Source organism: Delphinapterus leucas, chromosome 16 (genome assembly GCF_059928025.1).
Source record: "Delphinapterus leucas isolate spDelLeu-1000000601 "Yukka" chromosome 16, BTC_Dleu_Yukka2, whole genome shotgun sequence".
Lineage (NCBI taxonomy): Eukaryota > Metazoa > Chordata > Mammalia > Artiodactyla > Monodontidae > Delphinapterus > Delphinapterus leucas.
The window spans coordinates 18791032-18803173 of record NC_143144.1 but is presented as its reverse complement, the minus strand read 5'-3'; the positions used below and the strand labels follow the sequence as shown (position 1 = coordinate 18803173).

Here is a 12142-nt window from a genome sequence, read left to right as displayed (position 1 = left end):
CACATACATTCTATTGACAGACTCAAATCCAAAACCTAAAAACAAGATCAAACAAGAGGACTAAAGAGTGTGAATAAAAGCTTCAGAGACAACTGAAAAGTAAAATTAGTCCATTTAACATGAATTTAGCTAGTGGAAATGCATAGAACAGGGTCCTGCAAAATACATGTCAAACTGCTAAAACTAAAGAGAGGGAAGGGGGAGGGGAGACAGCAGAGGAAGAACGGGAGGGTGCCTTACAAAGTGTTCATGTCAAAACATAACAAAGCTCATTTTTAAAAGTGAAATGGCTATGCTAATAATAGTTTATTATTGGCACAATCTTTCAAATCTCAAGTTTCATAAGGAAGGTTAGGCAAGCAAAGTATTCTCAGAGTCTAGGGTACTACAACACTGAGATGGACAATTAACAGAGATTAGAACTCTTATGATATTTTAAGAAACTAGTTTAATTTGGGTTTCACCTGCACCAAGATGAGACACAGGAAAAAAGTGACTTCTGCATGGTCATCCATCTCATCGTACTTCTGCTAGTTTCATCACTAGACGTGTGAGCCCAACCCTACCCCCTCAACCCAATTGTCCCCGATTCCCTCAGGACAGGCGGCATGCTGTTCGCCCATATTTTTGCCTCCCCCACAATAAACTAAGTCTACGCTTTAAACACACCGAGTGGCTTATACCCAAAGTTTCACTTAGGTCTTCGTCTTCCCCTTCCCCTCCTGGAACATCACTGGACTCTGCATAGAGGAGAGCGTTCATGTAGTGCTTTGCAGCCTCTGCTCTGAAAAGCGGGCACATGCCCCAGAATGGCCACCGCCGGCCAGCCCGAGCCTTTCCGTGTGTGCCAGCCCAAGAAGGCTGGGAACACATTTAAACCTCACGAGCTCCCTTGTTCTCTTCCACTTTGGTTGCAGGGGTAACTGACTACAAAACGCTGAAAAAAACCTTTAACATACCAAAGTAATCGTCTGACAGAATGTCTTCAAATTCATATTCAAAACTTCCAACACAGAAGCCGTACAAAACTTGCTCTTTATCTACCAACCACATTCAACGAAGGTATAAAATACAATTACTTTATTGATTTCTTACAATCAATACTGCCAACCAGCATTACTTCCACTCATGCATCATTAAAAACAAAAGGATATTTCCTTGGTATTTTCAAATGATGCATTATACAATAAACAAAAAAAGTTAGAACTTAAAATGCACCCTGATTAATTATGTAAACTGGTAATTTTTTAAAAAAGCATAACTAATAATTTGGTTCCTTTCTTCATAAAATGGAAATTTAAGTATTTCTCCTGATAGTCTTGAGGTTATCATTAATGTTACGAGTAGTGCAAAGTGTGGCACACAGTTTCTTCTAGAAAGGTGTGTCTTACACACCTTATTAAACAAAGGAAATGTGCATAACAAGATGCATACAGTCAATGCATGAATAGAAAGCATGTTTCAAATACAAGGTAGCCCCTCAGGCAACCATTATTATTTAGGTTTTGCATTATCATTTATGGCATTATAGATTAATTACACATAACATACTTTTATACATTTTAACCCTGAAGAAAAATAATTGTTGCTTGAAAAAAATTATTCCAGGTAGCCATTTGGTTTGTATCAGGAGAAAGTGAACCTCCAAGAGTTTAGTATCTGCCAAGTCTGGAATCATTAGCTCGAGTCAGTAAATCCGATGCGCGATATACTTCACAGTGACTGTTTCCGAGTCTTGTCAATGCCTCTTCTCCGCAGGATGCTGGATTCAGCATCTCCGGGACACCCTTGCATGTGGTTTTCCCTTTTTTTTTTTTTTTGCTGGATTAACTGTATTACCGTATTATTTCCTCTTTTTCACCTCTTCTATGGCCTTCCATTTTAATTATTCATAAGTCCTTTCAGAATATCTTCAGAGAGTTCCATGAGGGGAAGTTCTGGAGATGGAAAATCCAAGGGAGGAAGATTGGGTATTGGAATATCCTTGGCTTTCCCAGTATTTGACGCAAACCTCTGCCAGGTTGAAGAGGCTGTAGCAGTTTCTGCATGTGGTGGCAAGCTCCATAACTCTGACTTTTCTACAAAATCAGCATCTACATCAAGCTCCTTTTCTATCGGGCCTTTTAGAAGTCTGGCCTTTTCAGCCTTTAGCTGTTTGTTTTCTCTCCTTAATCTTTCATTCTCAGCCACAAGGAATTCCACATGCCTCTTCAAATCTGCAATTTTGGTTGCCTGCTCCTCTATAATTGTTTTATCATCTTTTGGGGCTTTGCTTCCAATGCACAGCTCTGTTGGCTCGCTCTTCTGCTGAAGTAAAAATAGTAGTGTGTCTGGATCCCTGTCAAAGACCCCCTGAATTTCAGGCAAGTGTTTCTCTGTGGAAGGGCTATAATTCTGAGAGAGTAGGGGGCTCTGGCTGTCTGCGTCCTCAGCAGAGGGTCTGTGAGATGCCTGTAGCTGGGCAGCGGCATCCTTGTCTGTGCTCTGCTGGGCTTTCAATCTTTCCTCCCGCTTTGCCCTCTTCCATCTCTCCTGGATGAGGAGAAGCTGTTTCATGTGACTATCCCTTTGCAGTTCCAGTGATAAATGAGCCTATTACACAGAAGGAAAGGTACAATTTAACATTTTAAGTCGCTTCAGTAATGTGTGGTAAATACTATTTCAGTATCTTCTTTTCTGAATAACCCAATAGCACTTAAAATTTTTTATTTATACTGTTTGCAATTCAATAGAACCTCACTTTTCAAAGTAACTAAATCTTTCTAGGTAAGTTAACATTTTCATTCATAAACAAAATACCATTCAAGAAGTCAGAAGTCCTATTCCAGGTTCCAATCGACATGGTGAATCAGACCGTTTTTGAATGTGCCTTTCCCATCTGCAATGCTATTTGTACTCAGCTTAAAATCAGAAAACTTTCCTATTTAGACTTTAATTCTACAACTAGCTAAAGTCTCGACGCAGGTCTACATTACATGGCTAACACAAGCAGTTCTGGACAGTCAAAGGGAAGTGCACAGAATGGAACACAACTTTTAAGTTCTCTTCGTTCAGTCTGAGGAACTGGTATGTTTTCCCTGCCACTGATATCCCCTCAGATCTCCTTAATTCAATTAAACAAACATTTACCAAGTAACTCCTGTGGACCTGCCACTTCTATAATCAGGAAATCACCTTTGGATAAAGATGTAGCTTTGTGTAAAGCTATTTTAAAAACCTAGGCAGGCCCTCCCCAGACACAGAAGACAATTTAAAGCCATTGGTGAAACAAATTTAAAAGTACCAGAACTGCTTAGGAATTCAGGAAAAGACAGGTCTGGATTTAAATTATCTTTGACAAGCAAAGGTAAGGCCAACTGGTTTCCCCTGGGCCAGGCCTGCTTACTTACTGTGAGCTCATGGTCAAATGAGCTAATGATCAGGAAAGGCACTAACAGGTCTCTAAAGGACACGCCTGGCAATCTAAGGTCTGTGAGAAACCCCTAGAAAAAAGGACAGCAGTTTCTGCATGCCATCAACAGCAGTTCACTTCGTTTTATTTTTTATTTTATACTGGAGTACAGTTGATTGACAAAGTTGTGTTAGTCTCAGGTGGATAGCAAAGTGATTCAGTTATACATGAATCTATCCTTTTTCAGATTCTTTTCCCATTTAGATTATTACAGAGTACTGAGTAGACTTCCCTGTGCTATACAGTAGGTTTTTGTTGATTATCTATTTTATATATGTAAAATATGTATATGTTAATCCCAACAGTTCATTTAGTTTTAATTTCCTTTCTGAAGTACTCATCTCTTCCCCATTTTATGTATTTCTGACTGCAGTGTTTTGGGAGGAGCACAATGCTTTATTTTATACACAATTCAAGTCTCCACAGAAAATCCTTCTAGCCCTTGTTGAAAATATTGAAGTGTCTTACCTGCTCAGACTGTGTCAGCTTCATAGCTTCAGAAAGATACGCTGGTTAAAAAAAAAAAAGAGACACACACATTATGTGTCGTCATTTTGTTATTAAAAGGTCAAACAAAGAGTTTTAATACTCCTCATATGACAAAGAGAACTGGTCTTAGAAGCAATTCTGCTACATAGTTACCCTATTCCCGAAAAGGATTTAAAAAAAAAAAAGGATTCTTAACTTCTCCATAAAAAATATCAGTGGTAATCAAATGTACATATTCCATACTTCACCTTGGAGGGGCTGGTTCTTTTAAATCAATGTAGATTTCACAGTTAAGGAAGTAAAGATGGCATAATCAGAAAAACAGAATTAGGTAGGCTTAAAATTAAACAAGAACCTATCAAATTCCTATTACTCAAATTATGCTCACAAAAATGTCAAGATATTGACTATCCATGACTTTTTACCCACATGAATACCTAAACTATCATTTTGGGCTCCTATACAACTACTTTTATTGAATTGTGTCTGAGCTATACTATCAGCCTACTGTGAATCTGGTAGTTAAAAGCCCAAAGAACTCACTGACATATTTATAATAAGTAGCTGCAGGCAGTATTAGGACATTTATGAAAATGTCACTGTAAAAATCCATAACTTTCCTCTCTAAGCTGACTGCTAGAACGCTGAAGGCCATGTTCCCCTTCAAGAACTCATGATGCATTTTGTGAACTACCAGTCCTCCCCCATTTTATCTTTCTATGGATTTTATATTTTGTTGTATTCCTCTGTAAGCCCTTTTATATCTTGCTGGAACAAGACAGGGTATAAAAAGTATTATTAATAATAGGTCGTGTCCAATTAATCCCCATTTTTTTATCTCTTGCTCACTATAAACTTTTTGGCATCTCTCATACATTAACTTCCTTCTTGCCTTTTCTCCAATACTATAAGCACTGCTTTCTGTCTAATCTTAATCCAAATATTTTAATGATTTCCTGAGTTCATCACTTAGAACTGTTGTCTGCCAGGTTCTATCACAGTCTTCAAGACAGACTAATTGGATGCTCCCTCCACATCAGAAAACAGAGTTGGTTATATGGCCTGTGCTCCAGCCATACCTACATTTTCCCCTCAACTTTTTGTCTTATTAAGTCTGTATAACTGCATACAGACGACTTCTTTTCCTTTTGTTCATGTGTAAGTCTGCTGAGACATTCTATCTCTTACTGTGATTGTGTGGATTTCCCTAGACATCCCTCCCATTATTCTCTGTGTACATTTGCCTCCCTGTCTGAAATACAGTTTGCTTTAAATCCAGTTTCTTAACACATAGAACAGTTTCACAAAACCAAGCTTAACCCAAATGCAGTGCCTCCCTTTGTAGAACCTTGAAACTATAACACGACAGAAGAAGATACCCAAGGACACTGAGTTCCCAAAGCTCAGAGAATTCAAAAAGAGTCACACTGTCATTTAAATTATTTCCCAATCTTAAAATCTGGGTCTTAAAAGTTATTGTAAAAGAAAAAAAAATTTTTTAATCTGACTGCATGGTAATGAGTTTACCCCAGAGCCACAAAAGGAACAAATGCCCAAGACAGAAATGTAGGCAGAGAATACTTATCTCAGAAATATTTAGCAATGTGGTTAAACTGCTTTCTTCAATTATGATACAAGGCTAATATTTGAAGTAAATACTAAGTAAATGATGAAGAAAAGGAATTAAGAAAATCTGAAGAATCTATCACTTCTTAAAATAATAACATTTACTATCAAATACATATAAACAATGTACTCTGAGGTCTGCTCATCTTCTGAAAAGTTCATTTTGAGTTCTAAGCATTGTTAATGCCTATGATTAACTTCCCATTTAAGCTTTTGCTCTTTTTCGAAATCCACTTAGAAACTGGACTGCATTAAGACTGGTAAGGGAGGACTTCCCTGGTGGTGCAGTGGTTAAGAATCTGCCTGCCAATGCAGGGGACACGGGTTCAAGTCCTGGTCCAGGAGGATCCCACATGCCACAGAGCAGCTAAGCCCGTGCACCACAGCTACTGAGCCCGAGCGCCACAACTACTGAAGCCCATGTGCCTAGAGCCCATGCTCCGCAACAAGAGAAGCCATAGAAAACCAGTTAGAGCTGCTAATCAAGGGTTTAAAGCAATAGGGTTTAAAGCAATAATGCTGAATTCTTGGTAGTTTATGGCTTCTTAACTTTTTTTCAATATAGAGCGGTAAAAATGCGTACACCTCCTCCTCCCCACCTCCTGCCAGATGTAGACAGCTTTCTCCTTCTGGGTTGGATATCTCAGTTTATCAAGTAACCTCTTTATTTCTATATATTTACAAAACACTATCAGAACACTACAAAGTGTAGCGGATATGAGTCCTTAGCTGTGTAGTCTCGGGTAAACTGTCTCAGAATCTCCTCTGATCTTGAACAGAGGCCCCTTCTTTTGCCCTTAAATTCTCTCATTTCAGGCTTTCATCCCACCAGTCTTTCTCAGATGATGACCTTTCCCTGTTTTGTCTCTAAAATGATTTCCAAATACTAAGTTCCTTCCTCTCAGGATACATTTACATCCATACCTCCCAAAACACCTCTGTTCGAGCCCTAGACGTAAGTCAATTTAGAAAACACTGAGCTCATTCTAACCACATTTATTTTCAAACTAGCACTACATTCACAACTCTACTCTGAAACACAACACAAGGCTATTTTTAACCAAGTCTAAACTCCAAATCAAATCCGCTGGGTGGGATTAACTAATCACACTTAAAGTTGTATCTCCATAATTAGAGCTAATGGGATCCAACAGACTGCCTTTATCTTTTCTTTAGATACAGAGAAAGGGAGACAAGAATTTAAAAGCCCAACATTAATTTTAAGTCTTCAAATAAAGACAGGGATGCAGGCTAGGAATGAAAGAAACTTCTCTCTCTTTTATGTATTCAGAATATCCTACCAATCCAGAGACACTGCTTTGGGAAAGCAAATGTTCTCCTTACTTGCTGCAAGTAATAAATCCTTCCTTCTCGGCGAGGGGCAGGGGCAGAATATCCAGGATATCCTACCAATCAACACACAACCTAATGCTGATCAGTCTGTTATTTATGTGTAACCATGACCACTCTGGATTATTTAACTAAATGTAGCATTTCACTGCAGCATTCATGTTTTTTTTTTAAAATAGTATAGTACACTTTTTTTTATAGTGACTACAAATTTAACAATTTGATTCATAACAAAATATGGCTTATGGAAGATTTAAATAGCACTAGCTGCCAAGTTTAATGTTGTCTAAAGCGCCCATAAAATTCACCATAAAAATCCACAAAGATTTATGGGATGTATACAATGCATTCAGCCCTACAGCTGAAGGGGTACACTTCAGTAGCAAAACTAACTCTTCAAAAATAAGACGTGAAATTTTCTCTGAAAATTACTGACTTGTAGGCAAAACTCACTGACATAGAAGGACTTATCAGGAGGGGCAGCCTATGCCAGGAAAAAGCAGGACTTGGATCATGGTACTGGCCTAGTGGGGAGGAAAGCGCCTTCCTCCAGCGGAAAGAGTACGGGGCTCGCTCTAAGACAGGCAGCCACTCCACCGTAGGATGAAGCACCCCCGCCCCGAAGCTTTTAGGCTACTCAGCTAACAGAAACCAGTCTGTACTAACAGACCCTGAAGATCTATTTCTGAGTTCAACATATGCTAGCTTGTATGACTGGGATAAAATTAGGTGTTTGGTAAGAATCCAGTAATTCTAAACTTCATACCTAAAAGAAGGTCATGAGCAGCATGGTACTATAGGCATGAATGTATAGACGAAACATTCAGAAGGGAAGCTAAAGAAAGGCCACAGGAAAGAGTTTCAATGGATTTTGTATTATCAGCATCTTAGAAAACAGAAACTCAGTGAAAATTAATGGCTGGAATTAAATTAGTTATTACTTTCAAAACCCAAAAAAGCTAAATATTTGAAATCCAGACTCCTTCTCTATAACAACTAAGATGAATTGACAGACACTTCTTGGAATCACTTCTGTCTTTGGGGATCCTCAGGCTCAGGAAGCTGTGTCCAGGAATCATTTATGAATACAGCATATGCAATCTTCTTGATTTAGAAAGACTGGGTTAGGAGGAGCTGGAAAATCTAACACACTCACTTGAAAAATAATCCAAGCTGTGTTCCAGTGGGTCAGTAGTATCAAGCTGGTACATGCAGGGCAACAACACATCATTACTCTTGTGACTTTCATTCTAAATAACGTGTTGAGAGATACTGGAAAAAAGAAACTGCCCTGAAGTTTTAGACTCAGTATTTCTTAAAAAGAATACTCACCTGCAGCCTTTTTGTGACAAGAAATAGCCTCTTCGTATTTCCCTGCAGCTACTAAACGATCTGCTCGTCTGCTCTGTTGATGAGCCTAGAAGACAAACATTCCTGAGTTCCTCTTACTTAAAAAAAAAAAAAAAAAAAACTTTTAAGAAGATATAATGCTGTTTGTTGCCACACATCAAACCATTACGGCTGTATCTAAAACTGGGGAAACCTAATGGGTAGTATCTGAAAGGACTGGCAACTTCTCTCAACTCCACTAATAAACAATCGAGGTTAACACTAGGCACCAACTCCTTCAGGGAACGTTCTTCAGAGATAAGCCAAGGGCCATCATCAAATTGTTACTCAAAATGTATATTTTCTTGGTTTTTAACTCATTCTTCCTTTTCAACATTAAAGTTGCTATTTATGTTTTCAAGATAAAAAGTTTGTACATTATACAGTTGAGGAATTAATGATACCAATATTTAATGTTATGGTGGAGATCTTTTCAGGTACAGCTCACCAAAACAACAAACTCAAAGTACTGAAAGCAAATGGATTAAATAAATAGTCATTGGTCTCCTTACATTTGTGTTACATTTCAGAACTATTACAATTTTGTGAATGTGTTTCATCTCTTACATAAGGAGGTCCATAGACTCATAGTGGTCACATATCTTACATAAGGTTATACAGTTAGCAGGCAAGGAGAAAGCAATGGTCAGCTGAAGTCTTCTAACTAGTGTAATGTTTTCCTCACTAACAAACTCACAGATAATTTAGCAAAGCTGCTTAAAGTGAAAAAGCACTATACACCTATGTTCACAGCAGCATTATTCAGAATAATCAAAAGGTGGAAGCAACCTAAGCATTCATCAACAGATGAATGAACAAAATGTGGTGCATACACACAATGTAAAATTACTCAGCCTGAAGAGGGAGGAAACTGACACATGCTACAGCATGAACTTTGAGGACTTTAAACTAATAATGAAATATATAATAAGCCACTTGCAAAAAGACAAATACTATATGATCCCACTTAATGAGGTATCTAAAGTAGTCAAACTCACAGAAACTGAAAGTAGAAAGGATAGTTGCCAGAGACTCGGGGGAGAGAAAAGTGGGGAGTTGCTGATTCAATGGGTGTAGAGTTTCAGATTTACAACATGAAAAAGTTCTGGAGATCTGCTGCATAACAATGTGAATATTCTTAACACTACTGAACTGTACACTTAAAAATTACAGACGGCAAATTTGGGAGTTCCCTGCTGGTCTAGTGGTTGGGATTTGGCGCTTTCACTGCCATGGCCCAGGTTCAATCCCTGGTCGGGGAACTGAACTTCCTGCAAGCCACATGATGCGACCCAAAATTATTTTTAATTAAAAATTTAAAGACAGAAAATTTTATGTGTACTTTACCTCAGTTTCTTTTTAAAAAGCAAAAATCAAATCTGTGTGTCAGGTGTGAAATGATTTGTGTTGAATGCTTTTCAAAAAATGTGCCACTGATGCCTCATAAAAACACTTCAGAAAATCACTTTTGTAACTGAGATTAGAAATATTTGCAAGTTTACAAATTATGCTCAGTGTAAAACAGAGGTGAAGACAAAAGTAGGGAACAGTACACTTCTAGCAATGCATGCTGTTTACATTTTCCCCATTTCTATTTTTGTAAGGAAGAGGCAAGCGACACTCTTAAAAGAAAGATTATTCCTTTCAATTGTTTCAGAGGCTTTTTATTCTTCAAATAGTAATTAAACAAACTTTTTCTCTAAGTCTCAATTTATTCCTAAAAATAATAATGGATAGCCAGAAATGACTAAGGGCTTAAAATATAATTTTAACCATGGAGTCCTGGATTTGAACAAAAAACATGTTCTTAACACAGGAGTATTATATAGTATCCAGAAATGATACAGATCTTTTGGGGAGAGAATGTACATAATCAAGAAAGGTAAGTTATGATCAACATGATTCCTCTAAGGAATGTATTCTGAGCATATAGCTAAAGCAAGTGACAATCAACAAGGTTCTAGGCACAGGGAAAAAAAAATAATGAAAGAATCTGCATATGCCTTTACCTTTCTAAGCTTTGAAAGAAGCCCTATTTAAGAGACAACCTTCTCTGAAATCCCAAAGTACTTCCTAACTAGGATGGCACAGTGCAGACATAGCCCTACCAAGAACCTGGGGCACTGGGCTCAAGTTCTGTAATCCCACTAAACCAGCCAAATTATCTCATCCTTCAGGGCCTGTTCCCTCACCTGTAAAATGATGGAGTTAGATCTGTGCTTCTCAAGTTTTAATGGAATCCAAATCACTGGGTAATCTGGTTAAAATTAAAATGCACACTGATTCAGAAGGGCTTGAGATTCTACCCAGGTGAAGCTGAAGCTACTGGCTCTTGGACACACTTTGAGAAGCCAGGATGAGATGCTCTCTGAGGTTACCTTATTCTAACATTGCCTCTAGTCTCTCTGTCCAATGACATTAATCATTTTCTACCTTGTACTATATTTACGAAGCTCCCTAGTTAAACTTCAAGTTCCACAATAGTAGAATAAATTTTTTTCTTTTTCATATTCTTTTCCATTAGTTTATTACAGGATATTGAATATAGTTCCCTGTGCTATACAGTAGGTCCTTGTTGGTTATCTATTCTATGTATACTAGTGTGTGTCTGCTAATCCCAACCTTCCCCACCCTCTTTCCCCTTTGGTAACCATAAATTTGTTTTCTATGTCCGTGAGTCTGTTTCTGTTTTGTTAATAGGTTCATCATTTGTATCATATTTTAGATTCCACATATAAATGATATCATATGGTATTTGTCTTCCTCTGACTTACTTCACTTAAGTATGATAATCTTAAGGTACATCCACGTTGCTGCAAATGGCATTATTTCACTTTTTATGGCTGAGTAATATTCCATGTGTATATATAATACCACATCCTTATCCATTCATCTGTCGATGGACATGTAAGTTGTTTCCATGTCTCAGCTATTGTGAATAGTGCTGCTATGAACACAGGGGTGCACATATCTTTTTGAATTGGAGTTTTGCCCAGATATATGCCCAGAAGTGGGATTGCTGGATCATATGTTAACTCTATTTTTAGTTCAAGAAACCTCCATACTGTTTTCCATAGTAGCTGCACCAACTTACATTCCTACCAACAGTGCAGAAGGATTCCCTTTTCTCTACATCCTCTCCAGCATTTGTTATTTGTATACTTTTTAACGATGGCCATTCTGACTGGTGTTAGGTGGTACCTCATTATGGTTTTGATTTGCATTTTTCTAATAATTAGTGATGTTGAGCATCTTTTCATGTGCCTATTGGCCGTCTATATGTCTTCTTTGGAGAACTGTCTATTTGGGTCTTCTGCCCATTTTTTGATTGGGTTGTTAAGTTTTTTGTTATTGAGTTGCATCAGCTGTTTAATTATTTTGGAAATTAAGCCCTTCTAAGTCGCATAGTTTGTAAGTATTTTCTCTCATTCTGTAGGCTGTCTTTTCATCTTGTTTATGACTTCCTTTGCTACGCAAAAGCTTCTGTGTGATTAGGTCCCATTTGTCTATTTTTGCTTTTATTTCTATTGCCTTGGGAGACTGCCCTAGGAAAACACTGCCACTTCAGCGAATGTTTTGCCTATGTTCTCTTCTAGGAGTTTTGTGGTGTCACATCTTATGTTTAAGTCTTAAAGCTATTTTGAGTTTATTTTTGTCTGTGGTGTGAGAATAAACTTTTTCTTGAACACCAAAGAAACAAAAAGTTCTCAAGTGGTGGGAACAGGACCTCATGGCTCTTCCAACTCCCCAAAAACTTCCCCATGTAAAATCCAATCTCTGATCACGCTGCCAACTCAGTAGTTACATTTCATTTTAAAACACACACCTACTTTAGGT

General features: G+C 37.9%; 1 protein-coding gene across 3 annotated transcripts in view; it reads right to left on the bottom strand.

Moving 5' to 3' along the window:
• Positions 1–1063: 1063 nt before the first annotated feature.
• The window catches only part of NRBF2 (nuclear receptor binding factor 2), a 32177-nt gene continuing 21098 nt past the window's right edge, over positions 1064–12142 (bottom strand). The window contains exons 2-4 of one of the 3 annotated variants that reach the window (XM_022560598.3): positions 8249–8333; positions 3920–3960; positions 1064–2592 (exon numbers count right to left, since the gene is read on the bottom strand). In XM_022560598.3, coding sequence (XP_022416306.1) covers positions 1882–2592; positions 3920–3960; positions 8249–8333 — 837 coding nt within the window. In that variant the 3' untranslated portion in view covers positions 1064–1881. Of the gene's footprint in view, positions 2593–3919; positions 3961–8072; positions 8143–8248; positions 8334–12142 lie in introns of those variants that run through there. The other 2 variants (XM_089897548.1, XM_089897549.1) reach the window with 2 other exon arrangements.